This window comes from Tenrec ecaudatus, chromosome 7 (assembly GCF_050624435.1).
Source record: "Tenrec ecaudatus isolate mTenEca1 chromosome 7, mTenEca1.hap1, whole genome shotgun sequence".
Classification (NCBI taxonomy): Eukaryota; Metazoa; Chordata; class Mammalia; order Afrosoricida; family Tenrecidae; genus Tenrec; species Tenrec ecaudatus.
In genome coordinates this window covers 33,685,121-33,707,066 of record NC_134536.1, presented here as the reverse complement: position 1 = coordinate 33,707,066, position 21,946 = coordinate 33,685,121, and the positions used below count along the sequence as shown (strand labels likewise).

The 21,946-nt window shown below is 40.7% G+C and overlaps 1 protein-coding gene across 3 annotated transcripts in view; it reads right to left on the bottom strand.

Annotated features, from left to right (window-relative positions):
• Nucleotides 1-21,946, bottom strand: part of AHI1 (Abelson helper integration site 1) — a 187,122-nt gene that overhangs the window by 60,619 nt on the left and 104,557 nt on the right. For 2 of the 3 annotated variants that reach the window (XM_075554499.1, XM_075554501.1), the window contains exon 21: nt 4,246-4,301. In XM_075554499.1, the coding sequence (XP_075410614.1) occupies nt 4,246-4,301 (56 nt within the window). Of the gene's footprint in view, nt 1-4,245; nt 4,302-9,922; nt 10,455-21,946 lie in introns of those variants that run through there. The other variant, XM_075554502.1, reaches the window with a different exon arrangement.

Here is a 21,946-nt window from a genome sequence, read left to right as displayed (position 1 = left end):
TCTGTTCCTACCGGCTAGTCTGTTGTTAATCTCGAGGTTCCTCTAAACTCTGGTCATCCTGGGCGACCCTGCTGGGATTTGAAATACTGGTAGGTAACACAGCTTCAGCATAAAGCAACACACAAGCCTTCACAGTATGCTATTCTAGGTATTGTGCTTTGACAATGTATAATTCACAATTCATTTTTTCAAAGATATAAAGAGATTCAAAGTCACAAACCCTTTTTTTTTAATTGGTATTCACTCTTCTCACTCCACTTCCCCCCACCCCCAGTGGTACTGGGAACGACCTTCAGTAGACTACGAAGAAATAAAGTCCTCTTCTGGCCCTCTTATATGACGGTCAGGCCTCTAGGAATATGAATCTTTCAAAAGCGTACACGTTTTCGGAAATTCAGAAAAGTCAAAAGAGAATTGGGGGAAATTGTTAAGAAATTAGATGCCAGGGGAACATACTAATGGGAAAAATCAACGTAAGTTTCATAAAGTATAAAGCCTAGAAAAAAAAATAAATGTGAAGATACTTTAAGATACACATATATGAACAACTCACAAGTTACCTTAAAGGATAATCTATTTTGCACTTAAATTTGAATTTCAATAGAACTACTTTTGAATTGCTACTATACTGAACAATGAAAACAGACTCTTTTATGGTGTAAGCTATAAAAGCTAATAAGTTTTATCAGTTTGCTCTCCACCCTGCAATCATCTACCGGGAGATATTGGGCACAGGTTCCACTTTATGGCTTTTAAAGGCACACATTCCCCCTTTTTATGAATTCCTAATAAATCGAACGGAGTGGAAGAAATACAGTGCTGCTTTGCGTGAAAGACTTTTCATTCGTGTACTTATGCACAAAGGAGCTGCCCCAGATATGTGAAGATGTAAGGCAGACAATTACCAAAAGTACATGTGTGAAGTGTATTACACTGAAGTATGAAAATGTAGTATGTAGTAACAATGTAAACCTACAGAATGGGCTAGACAATGGCTACACTCTAACAACAAAATCATCTCAACATGTTAGAGTAAGTACAGTCAGCACAAAATCTAAGTGGAGGAATAAAATTGAAGTGGTATGATTCAAATCAATACATTTATGAGTAACTTTAATTTTGAGTGCAAGGAATATCACAAAGACCTTGGATATGTTTCCAGAATAATATGATCATCTGAAATATTAAAATTGACTAATGATGACAAACTGGGTGACAATAGTCATTAATTCCTGTCAGGTTAGGATATTTTTAAGCAGCACTTGACCCTCGTGATCCTTAATTCGAGCAATCCCGATGAGACAGCCTGAATTTTGTTTTGGCTTGTTATGATAGATGTGCACGCCTCTGGGAAAAAGGCAAAGTTATCTTGTAAACAGCTAAAAATCTATCTGTTAAAAGATGTGTTCTCACTAATGGAGACTTAGTGTTACTGACTAAATACAGAAGAAAGGACTAATAGCTGTCAGTTTTTCAAGTCCACCAGCGTTTCATTAGACTAGGTCATACTTGTGTTACATTTTGATTAGATTACATCACTTTCAATGCAAGTGTTTAAAACAATCTTTCTGAAAGCACTAAATATTCTTTACATATGCTAAATGGTTTAGTAAGTTTTAATGGTTTTCACATGGATATAGATTCTACTAGAAAGTATCATAAAAGAGCATGGTATCTGCTCTGCACTTCGACAGTACTCTGTCCTTGTGTAATAATCTCTGAGAAGAAAAGATCAAACGTGGGGTGCACTTCCTTATGTGGCTTGGTCTTTCACTCTGATTCGCAATGAAGTCTTTCACTGAGAGTCAAGATGGGACTCAAGCCTATGACTTCACTATTAATTAACTTTTATACAGAAATGACCTCTAATTAATCTGAGTTTGATATGATGCCTCCCATAGGCAGAGAGAGCGACTGAAGTCGCCTGATCAGACTCTTCTCAAAGAGGGAGTTTAAAAAACTCATGAAAATTTCCACTATTGTTTAATTCTTTTTTCCATGAACAATTTGAAGCTCCTTCATGGGTTTTTAAAGTCTTATTTTCTTTCCCTGTAATAGTAAAGTATCTGGGCGAATGCCATTTCAGACAGAACCCGGTGACAGGAAAGCCACACACTCGCCATTACAGCAGAATTAGGATAACGCGGTCGAACAAAGGAAACCCGGCGCAATACAAAAGCGGCAACCGAGCCACAGGGTGACAAGCAGGCTGGTTGCCATTGGTTCTCCTGCATTACTAACTATCAGAAAGCAAGAATGTCTATGCCCACAGCTCTTTGATGGGGAATGGTTGTGGCCAAATAGACACTCAGTCCCACCGTCTCGGGCAAAGCCAACTATTCTTTAAACACGGAGAGACGCTCCCGATGCTCCTCATGTCATCTTCCTTAGAAACATAACTGGGAAAGGGAGTCTCCAATGGGAACAGATTGAAGGGCTCGGCATATGTAAAACAAGTGGTGATGATGGTAGGTACGATCAGTTAAGAGCTTTAAGTCTTTTTTTAATGGGGAAGTCCTGCCACATGGGGATTTTTTTTCTTGTACTTTCTATTACAGACATCTCAAAAACCAGATAGTGATTTCTCAATGAAAAATAGCACCTTTAGGTCATGGGCTCTGTTTATATGGAGCTATTTTTTAATGTGTCGCAGTCTCACAGCAAACATGAGTATAAAGACACTTGAGAGTATGCTGCGGACGTGGTGCCCGTCCTCCATGGAGCCGTTCGCAGACCGACAGAGGTGGCCACGCTGTGAATAACAACGCCGCACCTCTCAGGCTTTCATTCCGTCAGCACTTGGCTCTGTTACGACATAATTAATGACCACTTGCATCGAAGGCAGCGTGGCGGGCACAGCAAGCAGCGGTGCCCGCTGCAGTCTTGTGTGTTCCACATGGACAAAGGAAACGGAACTGCAAACTCGGGCGCCACAGAAAAGCCTACAGGAATGCAGTGCATTTCAACAGTATGCAAAATAATCCAATCAAAATACGTTATTCAAATGCACCAGAGATCATTTATTCCCCTTAGCTGTTAACATCCCATTTTTAACATTAAAGAATAACAATGACATGCTATGGCCACTTTTTCCTGGCATTCTTACTCCACGAGAATGAATTTAATGGAAAGGACATCGTGGTTGGATAAGCCCCGGCGCAGTGCGAAAGAGGAGTGACACAGAGGCTGCACTAGGAGCCTGACCCCAGAGTGACTGTAAGGCTGGCCTGGGAAAGGGAGGGTGCCACTCTGCGGTGCACGGGGTGGCCATGAGGCGGCACCGACTCAACAGCACCGGCAACAACAAAGCATAAGGCTGTAGCCAAGTACGGTCCTCACACAGGGGTCGTTCTGCAGCCCTACCTATTAAGTCATCGAACATGCTACATTTATGACATGGATTGAACACAAACAGGAAAATGGTGGTAAACTTCAAATAAAGCTTAATACTAAAATTTTTATGTTCCTTAAAAATAGTGCTATCAACTCTTTCTACAACAGGAAAAAGAGATCACATGCACTACTTGAAAAATTTATTGTGCAGAAAGGACAAACATGACGTCCTATGCAGAGAAGGGCAAATGTGCTCGAGCATATGCATACATCTTTCATGTATCTGTTGTATATTTTGTACAACGTTTATCGAGAGACTGAAAGTGAAGGGAAATTCAATTGTTTTCTTTCTGTATTCTATAATACCGTTTTAAAAAAAGAAGTTAAATAGATAGTGTAGCTATTAAATGTTTGGTGGTAAAAGAAGAAATACTAAGAAAAAGAAGAAATACTAAGAAAATAAAAGGAACTGCACTTCTGTATACAACAAAACAAATCAACCCCAAATACCTTTCTCTCATCATTACAAAACCATCATCCCAAATAATGGTGGTAGTATACAGAATGACATCGATTAGAAAAAAGAAAAACACTTAAAGAAATTTATATAGCTACGATATAATTTATCAAAATCATTAATTATCTTTAAATTTTGTCACAAATATTAACATAAACAAGCATTTACAAAAACAATGCAGCACTTTATTTGTATGGATCTTGGCAAAAGAGAGCAAAAATAATTAAGTTTCCTTCATTGAGTAGAAAACATGAGCTTAATTTTCTTGAGGAGATGTAACTTTTGGCAAAAGGGAGGAGATGAAGTTTTCATTAATAGCATTTTGGGGTCACTGCATCCAGAATTACTGTGTAGCTGCCCACCAGTGTTAACAAAGCAGAAACAGATCGCCTTACGGTTGGTGCTGTGTCTCCGTGATGGCTGCAAGGCCTTCTTTCTGTGCTGACAATCCCTGTGAGAAGAAAAGACTGTGAATACTTGCTTGTTAGACTTATCCATTTTATTTTGAAAACATTTCTGTTAGCTAGGCACGACTCCCACAGCTTGTAGAAAAATGCATCTCAGATGGTAGGATCCTTTCAAGTCATTTCTTGCATCATTGGATCAGAAACAGTGGGGGAGTTTAGCTAACTCAAAGACCTGGTCAAGGTTAAGTTGAGTGCATTTCCCCATTCAAGTAGCATCCAGCAATAGCCCTAGATGTTTCCTTATCTAACTCTGCTCAGAAGTGATACCATTATCTTGACTCCGCTGCATTTATGTTGTAGAAGTTTTATTTCTTGACTTGAGGTCACAAGTTTTCACAAAGCATTGATCATAGAGGTTATGAAAGGAACCCCTTTTTTGTTTTCTCAAAAATAAATAAAATCTATGTGAATTTATCTTTCATCATCCGGCTTCCCACGATGCCATAGTCCAGTCTTTGGCGCATTCAAACACCATGAAGTACCTACAGAAAGAGGCTCCGATTCTCTCCTTTACAATGGTCACCCTGACTGCTAAACTTGAGGGGGGGCGGTATTTTATTATGTTCGGATTTATCGTTTTGTTCTTCAAGTCTTTCTCTGCAGTTTTTGTAATGAACCACCTTTAAGCATAATACATCTCATCTGGAAAGATATCGGTTCAAAGTCAAGCTGAAGTTGAAAACACACACAAGTGTAGGTCTCATTAACTTTTCCATGTCTGTCCATCAAGGAACCAACATCCGGGTTAGCATATTAGCATGAAACCCTTTGCCAGAGAGTCCATCCTACCTCATAACCCCACCCCCCACCCCCATAAGACTAAGTCAGCTGCCCCATAGGGTTTCCAGGGCTGTACTGAGGACATCAACTGACCCATCTGCCTCCCAGAGTGAAGAATGAGCACTTAACACACTGCACAATTATAGCTTTTCACTAGTTTGTTTGAATCATACTAAAGCTGGTCATAGGCAGGGCTAGTCAGAGGTGAGAATTGTATGTGCTGTTAGCAATTAGCCAAGTCCTAGCTGGAAAAACCAGTCACTCAGCGGGAGAAAGATGACACTTTCTACTTCCGCACCGTGACAGTCTAAGACTCCCATGGGGCCACTCTTGCTCTGTCCTAGAGGGTTGGGCTGAGTCAGTCTACTCTGAGGCCGTGAGTGGGATTATGGAGTTCTGCAATTTATATCCATTTAGAAACCTCCTGCCACCGAGTCGACGGGAAATGTTAGAGGAGCTGTTTAATAAAAGCTGAACAAATCCCAAGACAGCCAACTGTTGACTTAAAAATAGTTAATGAGACAACAAACATGTGTCCATTTTAAAAGAAGATAAAACAGGCCCCTGGAAAGTGGATCAGAAGGTCTGTAACTATTCCAAACTCACACAGCCACTGAGCAAGACCAGTCCTGAAACCCACCCGTCTCTGTCCGAGTGCCCTGCGTGTATGCTGAACTCCTGTGGCTGGGCCTGAGCTCATGTATCTTCCTACCCACAGCGCAAACGCTGGGTACACAGAAGGCTCTCAGGAGTTGACTTGAATGCTGGCTGTAGTCAGCTATGTCTACCAGGTTCATCTGCTATAAAGCAACGCTAACTGTGTGCACTAAACATCAGAAAGTCCACGTGAATGCTTTGGGACTCTGTAAAACAGTTCATTTACTTCCTCTTCTGGTAAAATTCCCCAACCTACTGCAGAATTAAAATGCGTTACTGAAAAATGTTCCCAAATTTTCAGGTATTCATTAACAACAGTAGAAGATAATGGGACAAACTGTATGCTTCCTGGGCGACACAGGTATTTTACTTGGGAGAGAATCAGAACAAGCGCCTTTATTCCATGTAACTCTGACGGAGGGGATTGGGACTAATATGCTTTTAGTTTTCTTGAACACTAGCACTCGATAACGCAGAACCATGATCAAAGGAAAGGGAGAACAAAGACATCAGCCTCACGGCAAAAACATAAACAGGCAAGAATGTGTGCCAACTTCTACAGTGAGAAGACACTGCCCACATTTTTATGCAGCACCACCAGATGTTGAAAGCTCTCCCAGTAAGCATAGGGCATTGTGTGAAGAACAGGGGAACTTCTATCCTCCTGCCCCTGACACCTTTTCAAGAGTTATTTACATCTTAGGAAACACTAGAACCATCCATCCTTTCTGAGTTTTGGAAATCCCCTTGAACTCTAAATGATACAGAAAGAGAATTATGTTACAGTGACCTAAGGCTCTGATTTAAAAAAAGATAAAGAAATACAATTTACTATACTAGAGAATGCAAATTGGTAGACAGCAGGTGTCTTTCTGTAAAACTTATTAGATGGTTATCTGTATCAAGATTGCAGCCCCTTCATAAATTCATATTTTGCAAACAGCATTAATTTATTTCTAGAAAGTTCCTCCCAATCGATGCTAAAATGAACACAATCAGCACCAGAACAAAAGAATTCAGAATGTTATCTGAATATACAATTTAATGTCCTTAATATATTTAAACCACCATTCAGAAGATATAGTGAAAGAAAATACCCTGCTTATTAAAGAAACATGAAAGATAAAACACTTGAATAAATAGAACAAGAAATGGGCAAAACAGTGGGAGGAAAATGTTAAAATATATCTGAAAGACACAGAAGTAGTCTTGAACAAATGTTCTAAGACCGAACCCCAAAACACAGCTATCAACTTTTCCCAATGGAAGAATTTAATTTTTAAATGTGATCTCATTAAAAATGTCAATTTCTTTGTGCTATTGCTAGACAGGTTTATTCTAAAGTTCCTATAAAAGAAAATTAAAAAAACCCTAGAAAAATTCTGAAAAAAGAGAAATTAGTGGGAACAAACACTACTTAATCAGGAAGGCATAATATGACAACCTTCTGTAATTAAAGCATGGTGGTTATGCAGGAGCAGACACATACCCTTACAGAACAAAAATGTTAAGAAAAAGGATGGAGTCTATATGGAATGGTATGAATACAAAGAAGTACCTTTTAAATGCATAGTACCCGGACAACTTTCATTTGGAAAAAGAAATTAGATCCCAATCTCATACCATATGACACATAGTAAATTCCTAGTGAATTATAGAAATGATGCTAAAAATGAAGCTAGACCAATCCTGCAATAAAACTCAGTGAATTCATGTATAAAATTAGGTATTTGGAAAGCCTTTCAAATGCTGCAAAGTTAAAAGTCAAACAGAAAAATTGTAAGTATGTTAAAGAAAAAAGGCAGGTCTCTCTTTGATGTAAAAGGTTCTTAAAACACAAAGGGAGAGAAAAATATAAAAAAATCTTAAAGAAAAAGAACTGAAAGTAAGTAGACTACTTTAAGGAAACAAAAAGTGGTATTTAAAATATAAAAAGCTCAGGTGTACTTAATTTAAAACACATATTCCAAAGCTATAATGAGAAACCCTTTGTCTTTTCGGATTGGCAAGATTTCAGAGTTTAACAATCTAACCCTGTGGACAGGACTCTCCCAGACTGTCAGTAGGAAAGCAAGATGGTACAATCCCATGAAGGGAAAGACAACTGTACGTCGTTTATCCCTTTATCCAGAAAACCCAATGATAAATGTTTATCCGAGAGACACAAACTGACAAATACCAAACTATTCATAAACAATGTTGAAATTTACTTCCTTGTAGTTTATTCACATAATGAAATACTACGCAGCTATATGAAATCATGAACAGGGTCTCAAGGAAATATGGAGTAATTTCCAATATATATCACTGAGTGAAAAAAGCACTATGTGTACATGCACGCACACCCCGTGCTCTCCTTTTCACTACCTGGTTTGAACAAGCCTCTGGATTGGTAGGATAGCTTACACACACACACCCCCCACACGCCCCTGCTCTCCTATCCACTACCTGGTTTGAACAAGCCTCTGGATTGGTAGGATACCTGACTTGCTCCAACTTGCTCCGTGAGCTTTCCACCCACATCCCACTACCAAAGTGACTCTTCTAAAGGAAAAATGAAATCTTGTTATACACATGTTAATGTTTGATTATTCCACCAGCTAGCTCTAACTGAAGACTGGAATCTGTTTAAACCATGGTATTTGGGACAGACTCTCAATAGCTGAACTGAGAATCCAAACCCATTGCTGTTGTTGGATTTGACTCATAGTAACCCCATAGGACAGGGTAATACCGCCCCATCTTTCTCCCCAGAGTGACTGGTGAGCTTGGACAGCTGGCCTGTCAATCAGCAGCAAGATGCATCAAGTCCTGTGCCACCAAGACATCTTTGAATGACGTTCTGACATATATAGGCAAGACCCAGTTCAACTCCTTGGTCAATGTTTAAGATAAAATTTAGTGGCTATAAACCTTTAAAATTAATATTAGTTATTTTAACAACAATTTTATAGTATCTTAAGTATTTTAAGCAGAGGTACAAAATAGGCAAAGGTTAAACCATCAAGTTATTTAAGGTATTTATTTTTTATTCAGAAATCATTGTTATTAAATGAAACTATTAGAAGAAATGGTATACAACAACAAAAATTGTTTTCTGTATTTGCCTGTATTAATGTTTTTCTTGCCTGTCTTTTTGAGTATCAAATATCCAGCTATTAAACATATCATCATCCCTGTTGTTGATTGCTGTCCAGAAGATTCCAACTCATGAGTCTTCTCATTCAATGGGGTGAGCTCATTAACTCCTGTGGATTGAGCTACCACACATATGCTATCACTTCTTAATCTATAATGTAAGGCTCCAAAACACATGCATATATTTTCTTCTCCCTTAAGTCTAATTTTTGAGGTATTATGCCTAGTTCCCAGTACAGGGTCTAATTAAGAATAGATTTAATGTATTTCAAATGAATGAACGAACATGTTATTAGGCACCTCCCTTCAGGGACTGTGCTCGTCTGGGTAGACCAGAGAAACAAATCCAGGACACTTATATATGTATAAGACAGAGTTTTATATAAGGGTAATTATACATTAAGAAAGCATCCCAACCCAGTCTAGTCCAAGCCCATAAGTCTGATATTAACCCATATGGCTAATACCAACCTATAAAGTCCTCTTCAGACTCACAAAGCACATACAACGATGCTGAATGCAGGATGCGCACAGGCCAGTGGGTAGAAAGTCTTTGGAACAGTGGCGTTGTAAGCATCTCAGTGCTGGTAGGGGTCTCTACGTGGCTTCTCCTGCTTCAGAGGTCTGGGTACATCAGGAAAGGTTCATGTGATTTCATCAGCTCAGGGCACTAGAGTAGTTCCATGTGTCTTGTCAGCTGCAATGTCTCGTAGGGAGTGAGGTGAGAGAGAGATGTGTCTCTCATCTCCAAGGAGGAAACACAGGAGTTCCCAGAATTCTCAGAAGGCCATGCCCATATAGAGGCCTCATTGGCTGTGATCTTATTGACAGACTAGACTCCACCCCTTCACTCTGAATCCTCAAATTGACAAATGATTATATAACTATCACAGGTACTTTCATGTGCCTTGATTTCAATGTAAGGTATCTAAAATACAATTTAGTGTATTTCTCACAATATGCCACATCTCTGAATCCCTCCCCCCGCCCCCCGCCTCAAAGATCATCATCCAACCACTCACCTGAACTAGAAGCCTCATCTCGGTTTGTCTCACAACCCACCTATCACCACTCACATTCCAAATCGACAATACTTATTAACATCGCCACTTTCTTACCTCGGTCTTTTTTTCCTACCTCAAGTATTAAAATAATCTTTTAATTATATACCCATCCAATTTGGAATGTCCTGATATTTTTATGCCAGGTAGTTGTCTCATCTGCCAATAGTTTAATACAGTCTCCCCTATGAAGCCTTAAAAGGAGCCCCGGTGGAGCTGTGGACAAGGTGTTGGGCAGTACCCTCTCGGTTAGTGGTTCAAAGCCACCAGTTGCTCCGTGAGAGAAAGATGAGGTTGTTTGGTCCTATAAATGTTTAGTCTCAGAGACCTCAGAGAGGATCATTATGAGAAGACTTGACGGCAGTGTTTGTTTTTTTTTAAGATGGCTTATAAGATTCTTGGTGGTTCAGTAGTTAAGCACTAACTGAAAGCAATGAGGAATTGAAGCACTTGCTGACGAACATTAGACTGTAGGTTTTATGGATTGCATCTCAAGGTAACCTAAAAACAAACAAACAAAAACCCTCATAACTGCACCAGTAAACAACATCATGATAAACAGAAAAGAATGAAGTGATCAGGAACTTCAGTGTTTGGACCTGAAATCAATGCTTACAGGAGGAGCAATCAAGAAATACAACAATGTACTGCACTGGGCACATCTGCTGCACAAGACCTCCTTAAAGTACTGAAAAGCAAGGATGTTACCTTGAGGACTAACGTGTGCCTGACCCAAGCCATGGTATTATCAATCACCTCGTATGCATGTGAAAGTTGGAGAATGAAAAAAAAGAATGAATACATTTTAATTTTGGTGTTGGTGAAGAACATTGGAAGTACTATGGATGGCCAGAAGAACAAACAAATCTATCTTGGGAGAAGCACAGCCAGAATGCTCCTTGGAAGCGAGGATGGTGAGATTTCATCTCACAGACTTTGGACATGTCATCATGAGGAACCAGTCCCTGGAGAAGAACATCCTGTGTGATAAAGTAGAGTGTCAGCGCAAAAAAGGAAGACCTTCTAGGGGATGCACTGAGACATGACTGCGGCAGTGGCCCTCCCAGCACAGTTATGAGGACTGTGTTGGCCCAGGGAGTGTTTCATTCTGCTGTATATACGTTCACTATGAGTCAGAACCACCATCCTCCTCCCTTCTCATACAGATTTTGACACTATATAATTTACTCCCCTAGCATTTTGCTCAATTCCCTTACTATATAGCAAGTATCAAATTGGACTAAAATCTCCTCTCATCCTTTTGAAAACTATGTCTGCAGTGAATAGTGACCACATTGGATTGAGCTGTGCTTTCTACTGGGCAACGTTCTATGCAACCTGGCTGTCTATTTCTATTTTCCCTTCAGAACCTTCATCCATCATGTCCTCTTTGTTTGTCCGAGCATAGCTTGCTCCCTTTCTTCCTTTGAAACACTGCTCCTTCTTTGTAACTGTCCTTGATGGTCTAATGTAAAATAATTTCAAAGTTCTTCATTTCCTTTTTTTAAATAACCAATTTCTCCATTCATTCCTGTTTCCACGCATCTCATTTAGAATAGTACCTTCAATCCCTCGTCCTTGTCTTATTTTTTATTTATTCTAATTGTGTCTATTTACTTGTTATCTATCTCCCTCCACTTCAAGTTGAGCAAAACTAGAAGAGGAGTTTTGATTTATTTTGTTCACTAAATCATCTTCAGCACTTCACACAGTGCGGGGCAGAAACAGTGCTCGGGACACACCAAGTACCCCTGGGTATAATGGAATGTATGCCTGAATTTTGTATCATCTGCATGTAGTAGGAATTTAAAAAATACCTTTTGGAATTATTAAAAAAAAAGAATGAAGTTAAAGCAAGCAAGGGTTCTATGATGAAAAATGTTCTTCATTAGTATTCCATATGAGAACATGGGAGAAAAGATCAATTTTCCCAGGCTCATTCATAAAAAATAAAATTTCAATTTGGAAGAGATAATAAATTTCATTTTGAAAATGAGCTTGATTTATAAAAGGAAGTTTTCCAAAATCCAAAGCAAAGAGAGAAACCAGTTGAACAAATATGCAAATTATATCCTATCAACTTTTTTTCCCTTAAAGGTTCCAGTAAATAGTAAGAAGTCCAAAATTCTGCTAAATCAGTAGTACTGCTCATTTTTTAAGCTGCCTCTATTATTAGTTTGAAGTGTTTTTGCTTTCCATATTTTTTGTTAAATCTCTACAAAGGACAGTTTAGAAACTGAACTAGCCCTTAAGTATCAAGTTTCACATCACTAAAAAGAAGGAAAATGAAAACAGGAAACCACCTCTTCCAAAAACAAACAGAAATCACACCTCAAAAATGGTACTGATTGGACATTCTCCCCCCCACCCCCTGCCCCTCCCATCACACACACAGACACTCATCTGCCTTTCTCAGGAACAATGTCTCTGCAATAGGCTGCAATCGACCGAGCTCTTTCGAAAGGAAAGGTTGCTAGATGCACACAACAAACGCTTCCACCAACAGACCCCCTGTACCCCGTGAAAGACAAGGGGCTGCTGGGTAAGTACGCCTTCACTTCTTCTGAGAACCTGCCCGCTAGGGGCAGGTGTGGAGAATATTAGCACAGTCAGGTCAGTAAGTGACCGGTGACACACATCAGTCTCATCGAAGCTCAGCAACAAAACCCAGAGGCCTTGTTCTGCTCCATACTCTCCCCAAGCCAACGCGCTGCCATCAGGCCCGTTCTGACTCACAGTGACAGCACAGGGTTTCTGAGGCTGTACATTTTTACGGGAACAGATAGCCTCATCTTTCCCCTGCAGAGTGGTTGGTGGAATGGAACCTCTGACTTTACAGTAAACAGCCCAACACCTAGCCCACAGTGCCACCAGGGCTCCTAAATGAATTGGACAACAGTTAGAAACAACCACACAGACACTGGTTTCAACATGTCATATAGAGATGACAGCATCCTCAGTAGGGATGTCAAAGGAAGCACATTTTATAAGGACTTATTTTTTATTTAATCAGATTTACTTAATCCTGTGCTCCCAATGTCACGTGCTTGTTTCTGGAAGAGCTAACCACCACTGTATCACAGCATTTCTTTTTCTGCTGATTCCCATCCACTGTGCCGGCTTGGAGGGTACAGGCTTGTATCTACCATTTCACCCAGCATTCAGCACAATCCCAGTTGGATACCAGATTTCCCATAAGCACTATGTGATGAACTGCATGGGTGGGTATTTGGTAAAATTTTAAATAGGTTTTATTTTTAAAGCGGTAGGAGCTTTCATTGGGGTGCTTCTAAAATACAGGGTTTTGGGTTCTGCTAAAATAAAAAAAATTAAAAAGGAGAGACAAGACTCAGGGAGAAATCATTCCCAGATTTTTGAGTATCATATTAAGAGCTGGAGGTCTTTCAAAGGAGAAAGTGGAGAAAAATAAAAGGGCCCCAAATCAGGACACCTTTTTAAACTATTAACCATTTACAATGCCAACAAGTTCTCAAGTTATTTTTTTTCAATGACAAGCGACCTCATGCATTCATTTGTCAGTTTCCATATGTCTCATCAACTCCGTTCTCAGGGCGGGGTAGGCCAGTTTGCTGACTAAGAACAACACAGAGAGTGAAGTCTTCGCATTTTCACTCGGTTTTCATTCAAGGAAGAAGCGTCCTAAAGACATACATTTAAAATTCTGGAAAAGTCAAACCAACATTATCTCTGAGGTCTCTCTCATTACCAGAAAGGTCTAGTTCCTATGTTTGACTTCCATCTTTAGGTACCATTTTCAATAAGTGATGGATATTCATTTCCAGAACATGTTATTACCAGTAACATTTATGACAGCATAGGCCTCAGGTGCAACCGCCTGCATTTCATTACTTGAAGAGAGCCGCTAGAGCTCTTGAACCATCCTCTGAGCAGATCACAGCCTCCGCTAGAGCATGAGAAGGCTGAGCTGAGAGAGGCCCCTTTGCTCTGGATTTCCAGATCTTTATGTATTAGTAAACACAGACTAAATTGTTTATTAACTATGTATTACTTACCTGAGATTCAACTGTAAAAAGTCACATTGGGACAGGAAGATGTAAAGGTAAGGTGACCAGACATTCCGCTTTTGGCAGGACAGTCCCGATTTTTAACAATTTTTCCTGTGTCCTGCGGTGTTTTAAAAAAAATCCCGATTTTTGGAAAGAATGCACGACAAGCTAGGGTCGACGGTTTTCGGCTGCCATGTGGCTATTTTGCCAGGATATGAGTTTTATCAATGGTGTCCTGCTTTACCAATGTTAAAATCTGGTAAGGGGAAAAATTTGTCTTATGAGATAAATAGTGTTTTATCTGCCGCTCACTGACTAGGGGAGAAGCAGTGGGGAGCTGGTTCCCTGGCTCTAAGCAGTGGCCACACTGAGATTCCAAACTTTTCCCAGAATCATAGATGATCAAGGCAAAAACGGACATGGATGCTTACCTATGAAAATGTCAATGTACAAGTATATCAAGGGAAGGTTATAGGACCAATATGGAATGAAATCTAGCCCGTTTAAGTGTAAATTATTATTTTTCACTATCAAATGTGTGGGGACATTTTACGCACATAGCTGCCTTCCCTGTCGAGAATACTGAGAAGCATCTGTAGAATGGTCACAGATTACAAAACACATGCATTTTTATTTTCAAAGAAAGCTACTAAAATCTATATTTGGCAATGTATCAGATAATAACAGCATTAAACTAAATTGTAAAAAATGGGAAATGTCGTCAAGATCAGTGTGGGGCTTTAGGGCTGATACTAAGCAACATGATTGAATAAACATATTTCCCCCAACCTCCCTCCCAAGTAAAATATTTTTAAGCTACAAAAACAAGCAAGGACCTTATACTCGGTCAAAATAGCTTAGCTATTTTATAACCAACTCCCTCCCCCTACCTATGGTAGCAATACAATGTCGGTATCTTTCTTCATTTGGTCCCCGCCTTTGAGGGGACTGGGTGCCCACAGGGCTCGCTCTCCCCACGAAGGCACAGCAGAAGCAAACGACACAACAGTCATTACTTTCACCACAGTCTCAGCGAGCTCCTGATCGAGTAATGTGAAAACCTCCAGAGAGGCCTGCTTTGGAATTAGACACTACAAACTATTTACTCACAGAAGTGTTTTAATCGGTGTGCTTGCAAGCTGCATTTTGAACTAACATATATGTACAGGAGGAATTCGGATTTCAGTGAAAGGCATTTACAAAGTTTAATTCCAGGAGCACAGTGCTTTCCCTTTCTCAAGGGAAAGTTGGATAAAGCGGGAAGTTAGATAAATTTAAAATAAAAGGGTTTAATGATTAAAGCACTTCTGAACATGGTCATAAAGATACCATCTATCACCCTCCCTGCGAAAGTCAAGCCTATCTTGGTATTTAAACACTTTCACTTGTACTAAGCACTCTGTAACCTTCTGGTCTTCAAGGACAATTCATGAAGGCTCAAAAGGTTAGTAACTTGCTCAAGGTCATCTTACAAATGAAAGAATCTGGATTTAAATCCAGACTTTCCCGCCCTCCTTCTACGTGCTACTGGAATACGAGGGCAAGTCAAAAAGTATTGCCACACAAGCCTTTAGTAAGCAAAAATATGAAAATGTAAAGTCATTGTTTCTTGATGAACCCCCCCATTTAGGTCTATACAATTCTGAAAGTAGTGTTTCCATCTCTTTAACCATTTCCCCCAAAATTCCGCGTTCTTTAATTCACCCCATTACAAAATGGTAATTTTGACATCCACCAGGGGCTCAAATTGTGTTCCTTTCTTTTCTTCTTTAAAATTTATTTATGGCATTCTAATATTTTAATTAATTTATCAATGGTTTATTTTGTTTCCCAACAAAATTACTGGCACATAATTTACATATCATTCAATTCAGTAGTTCAATCGTTCAATTGTATCAAGGGGCATTGTACAGTCATGTCCACATCAATCTCGGAGCATCCCCTGCCCCCATTGTTCAATCATCCTTAAAATGAGTTGTGCATTTACAATCAGTTCTCGTATGCTCCTTTTAATGCTTTATGCTTGGAGAACAAAAAGATGCCTGAAGGGGCAAGATCAAGGCTGTACAGTGGATGGGGTTTCCCAGAGGAAGCTCCTTGAGACCCTACATGAATGAGCAAGTGTGCTCTCACGATGGGGAAACATTGCAGTCCTGGGCACAGTTTTCAGGCCCCTTCCTCAACGGTACCATTTTCAGCATTCTCAACAATTCTTCTTAACAAGCCCATGATCATGTAATGTCTTTAAAGAAAATCTTTCAGGATGGTTCCTCAGGAATCCAAAACAGCTTTTCCTGTTACCTTCTCAGCTGACCCTTTTGTCTTGAACCTAACTGGCCAAGCAGACGGCTCCCGAACTGCTGTGACGACACCCTAATAGCCCCAGACAGGTGACCACTGGGAGGCATTTCCTGCGGCCATCAGTGATTGCAGAGACATGTTGAAACGTATTTTGTTTGAAACATGACTGACCTTAGTTTCATTTAACTTGAATAGGGAAAAAAAGCCCACAGAAGCTAATTATTATTCCTTACCTACTAATGATCGATCTTTAAAATCATGGTGATAAAATAATCTAAGTTTTCAACACTATAGCCGGGAAACGCCTATTAAATAGCATTTTAATTCAATTTTTAAAACTTGAAACTTTTCTTTTGTGTTCTAACACTTCACTAGTTTGTGTGAGATGACGATTTACACGTACGTGGTGTGGTTAATAACTTATTTTAGAAGAATTAACTCCAGATTGGTCCCAAGAGTAAGTAGCGCTGGTGGTAGACGTAGTGGCTATGCACTGAGCTGTGATTCACAGGTCCACAGTTTGAAACCGCCAGCTGCTCCTCAGGAGACAGGGCTTTCAACTCCGGGAAAGATTTGCATTAGTGTCGGAAACCCACAGGGATGGCTCCACCTTGTCCTGCAGGGTTGCTGTGGGTTGGCATGGACACGGCGGCAACGAGGGGGCTTTTGGTTGGAGTCTCAAGAGTTGTCGACTAAAGATATCCTCAATGTGCAACACTTCCAACATGCCAATCTGCTGTTTCCCCCAAACTCCTTCAAGTATATGCCTTCAGGTCACTGGGGTCTGCAATTCACTGCAACTTCCCAAAGAAACTCATGGAACTTTAAGGAAAGCGTTGTGGGTCATGGGTGCTGTTCAGTCCCAAATCCAGAGGTCAGGCATAGACTAGCCTAATGCAGAAGCCAAGAATGTCCAAAGCTCACAGCAGGGCTTCTTGCTTCTACCAAAGCGCAGCACCAGCATTTCTATCCCATCCAAAGAAACGAAGGATGGTGACTCAATCACACTTCAACAGCCTGAAAGATACTGTTAGGCTTCTCGGGTTAGAAATGCCTCGGACCTCGGTCCTTGGCTTTACACACCAAAGTCTGGTTTGTGGCCCAAGTGGGTTTCCATAAAGGAACAGGCACCCTCAGGGCACTCACACCCACGTGTGGAAACCGGAGGCCAGAGAATCCGCAGCAACAGCACTGCTCCACCTGAGGAGCAGCTGGAAAAGAAATGAGCGGTGGGCTCCCGAATCTGGCTTCTCAGGGTCCTCCATTGGAAGGCATGGCCGAGGGTACTGTTTGACCTCACTGGCTGAATTAAGCTCACCTGGCCCAGACTGGGGCCCACCCAGGTGTACTGGCTTCCTGTCTCAAAGACCTGAATGTGAGCATGCCCACTAGCCTTAAGTAGCTTCCAACTTCCTGTAAGGGGAGAGGGAGGCTTTGCCATGTAGAGGGACCACCCCTAGGGCTACCTCCAGCTGCCTAACAATGTCTTCCTGGAAAGAAAGGGCGTGCCTTGGTTGAAGCCCTCTCACCAGGTAGACCACCACTTACCTGTCAGGCTGTTGTTCTGTGGTAGCTTGTGTGTTGCTGTAACGCTGCACGCTGATGCTAGCATTTCAAATGCCAGCAGGGTCACCCAAGGGAACAGGTTTCAGTGGAGCTTCCAGACTAAGAAGAGACAGTGAAGAAGGACTTGGCTCCCCACTCCTGAGAAAGGAGCTGCCGGAAGCCTTATGCATTGCTTTGGCAAGTTGTCGAGATAGTGAAGGCCAGAACACTGGAAGCAGAGGTGTCCGAATATGGGTCACTCTGGTCAGAGAGCACTACAAATGTGACTGAGGAAGATCTGCTATCTCAGAGTGGAGTCAGGGAAAGCCTGTGGGAATCAAACCTTCGGGATCTTCCTTTGCTGATGGGGCACGACCAAGGTAAGGAGACACAGCTGAAAAAATACGCTCATGATCGGACCTGAAGTGTGCGAAGTATGAATCCAGGAAAACTGGAAGTCACCCAAAAGGAAATGGAATGCATTGAGATTGATTTCCTAGGCACTAGTGAGCTGAAATGGACCGGGGTTAGCCATCTTTAATTTAAAGACATCATGATTTATTACGCTGGGAATAACACAATCAAGAGGAACAGAATGGCATTCCTTGTCAAAAAGAACACTTCAAAATCAATCATGAAGTACAGTGCTGTCTGTGATAGGATTCTATCTATCTATCATCAAGGATATTCAATCAAGACAATTATTACACACTAACCATTAAAGCTAGTGATGAAGAAATTGGAAAATTCAAATCAAAGATCTCAATGTATCTGCATCTGGTGACTGAATTGCAAAAGTTGGAAATAAAGAAGAAGGAACAGTAGCAGGAAAATATGGACGTGGTGACAGAAATGTAGCTGGGAACCTCATGATAGGATTTTGTAAACCAATGACCAAGTCTTGGCAAGTGCTTTTTTTAAACTACACACATGGGACTTCTCCAGAAGGAATACATGTGTGGGGAGAGAAGATGAAGACATTCACTAGAAGCAGGTAAAAACAGACCATCAATTGCTGATATGTAAGTTGAGGATAAAGTTGAAGAAAATGGTAATAAGTCCACAAGAACCAAAATACAAGCTTGAGTCTATCCCACCTGAATTTCAAGAATATCACAAGAACAGATTTGATGCACTGAAGATCTGATGAGCTGTGGGAGGACATCAAGATCATCATTCACGAGGAAAGCAAAAGATCTCGTAAAAAGCGGTAAAGAAAGAAAGAAAATATCAAAGAAGATGTCAGGAGAGACTCTGAAACTTACTCTTAGAATAGCTAAAGCAAATAGAAAAAACAATGAAGTCAGAGAGCTGAATAGACCATTTCAAAGGGCAGCTTGGGAAGACGAAGCAAATGCTACAATGAAATGCAAAGACCAAGAGTTAGGAAAGCAAAAGGGAAGAACAAGCTTAGCACATCTTAATCTGAAGGCACTCAAGAGAAGATCCAAGCCGTGAGTTACAGCATTGAAAGTTTCTATGAGTAAAATATGGAATGATGCAGGAAGCAGCAAAAGAAGATGGAAAGAAGACACAGAGTCAGTCGATCAAGCAGAACTAGTTGACAGTCCACCGTCTCAGGAGGTAGCAGAAGAGCAAATATCAACGGTACTGAAGGAAGAAGTTCAAACCCAGTGAAAGCATTAGCCCCAAACAGGAACTGATGAAGTACCAACTGAAATGCTTCCACAAGCATGGGAAGCACTCGCTCTCCCATGCCAGGAAATTTAAAAGACAGCTACCTGGCCAACTGAGGGTAAGAAAACCATACTTGTACCCATTGCAAAGAAAAGTGACCCAGTAAAATGCTCAAATTATAGAACAAAAGCATTAATATCACATCAAAGTAAAAACTTGGCGAAGATCATCCAACCATGGCCGCAGCAGTAGATTAACAGGGAACCACCAGAGGTGCAGGACGGGCTCAGAAGAGGGTGTGGAATAAGGCATATCACTACTGACATCAAATGGAACTGGGCTCAAAGCAGAGAATACCAGAAAGATGTTTACTTGTGTTTCAGTGACTACAGTAAGGCATTCAACTGTGTGGATCATAAACTATGGATAACCTTGAGAAAAACTAGAATTCCAAAATAATTGTGCATCTATTGGATATGTACATGGATCAAGAGACAAGAGAACCAACAGAACAAGGCAATACTGCCTAGTTCAAAATCAGAAAAATGTGTGGCAGGGTTGTATTCTCTCACCATCTTTACTTCATCTATATGCTCAGCAAATCATCAGAGAAGCTGGATTATATGAAGACTGTAGAATGAGGATTAGAGGAAGGCTTATTAACAAGCTGCAATACACAGATGACATAACCTTGCTTGCTGAAAGTGAGGACTTGAAACACTTGCTGATGAAGATCAAGGATTGCAGCCTTCAGTGTGGATTACAACTCAGTGTAAAGAACAAAATCCTCACCAGGCCAATAGGTAACATCATAATAAATGAAGAAAAGATTGACGTCATCAAGGATTTCATCTTGCCTGGATCCAAAATCAATGCTCATGAAAGCAGTAGACAAGAGTTCATAGGACATGTTATGTTTCAGTAGGTACCATATACACTCAAATATAAGCCAACCCGAGTATAAGCTGAGGTACCTAATTATTACCTGGGAAACCAGAAAAACCGATTGACACGAGTATAAGCCCAGGGTGGAAAATGCAGAAGCTATTGGAGAGTTTCAATAGTCAAAACAAATAAAAATAAAATTACTAAAAATTGAGACATTAGTGGGGTAATGTATTTAAATATTTATTTTCAATAAAAACATAAATAAAAGGACAAGTCATTTAACATTAGTATACCAGCACAGTAAGTAGAAAATAAGTTCAACAAAAACAATAAGGTATCAACAATGATACCTTAAGAGTACTATTCCCTGAGCTCAATCAGCAACCAAGCTAAAATGGAAAGAGTTAAAAATCCTTCATCATCATCCGTATCCCAATGCAGAGCTTCAGCTGGTGTGAGGTCATCATAGACGCTGTCCTCACTGAGATCGCCGTCATCACCATCACTGCTGTCATTTTCATACAAAGCGCAGTCTTCACTGCCATCCATAGCATTACTAATACTACATTTCTGGAAGGCACGTCGCACCATGTCTTCTGGAATGTCTTCCCATGCATCTCGAACCCACTTTGCTATTAACTCTATGTCAGGCTTCATGAGATTTCCTCCTTTTGTTAGTCGGGCTTGACCAGATGACATCTATTCATTCCACATCCTTCGCACACAGACTTTAAAAGGCTTATTCAAAGATATATCCATAGGCTACAGTACAGATGTAAGACCACCTGGAATAATGGTTAAAGTACCGCAACTTTACTAGATTTTGCCCATTTTTTTAAAATGTCATCTGATAGGTGGGCTCTGAACATATCCCAAACAAGTAACGATGGCTTTTTCTTTAAGGCTGCTCCTGGTTGTCGGTTCAAAATTTCTTCCAGCCATAAAAGACTTTGAAAAAGAACTTTCATGGTAATGTCCCCCTCTCCTGTGATGTATTAGCCGGGAGGAGGGGGGGGTAGTACATGCGGCGGGTGGGGGGGGGATGCAGGATGTGAATTAACACAGAGACCAACGGGGAGAGATGGAGCGCAGCCACAGACACATCCTTACCAGTTCAGCTGCTGGAGTAAGTGAATCACTATGGGTGCTTCTATGAATTGGAGCCGTCCACGTCATAGGACGGCTCTGATTGGTTAGATGTGAGTAAACAAACCTTCACAGCAGAGACACGGCAATTACCTGCACGATAACGGGCGCTCGTCCCATTTCCTGGGGGTGGGTGGGGGCTGACCCAGTGAGACAGTACACCTCGCTGGGGTACCACTGACCTGTGTCTAAGCTGAACCCCAGTTTTTCATCAGCTTATACATGAGTATATACGGTAAGTCTTCTACACAAAACCTCTTTAAAATAATGAAAAGCAAAGATGTGACTTTGAGTACTAAGGTGTGCCTGATCCAAGGATACACGAGGCTATGACTTGGTTCATACTCTCTACTAAAGACAGGTCTTAATGCCATCCCAATCCTGTCCCATACTGAGCCCAGATAGTGCGGTGGTTACCGGTTCTGCAGTTTGATACCACCCCAGCCA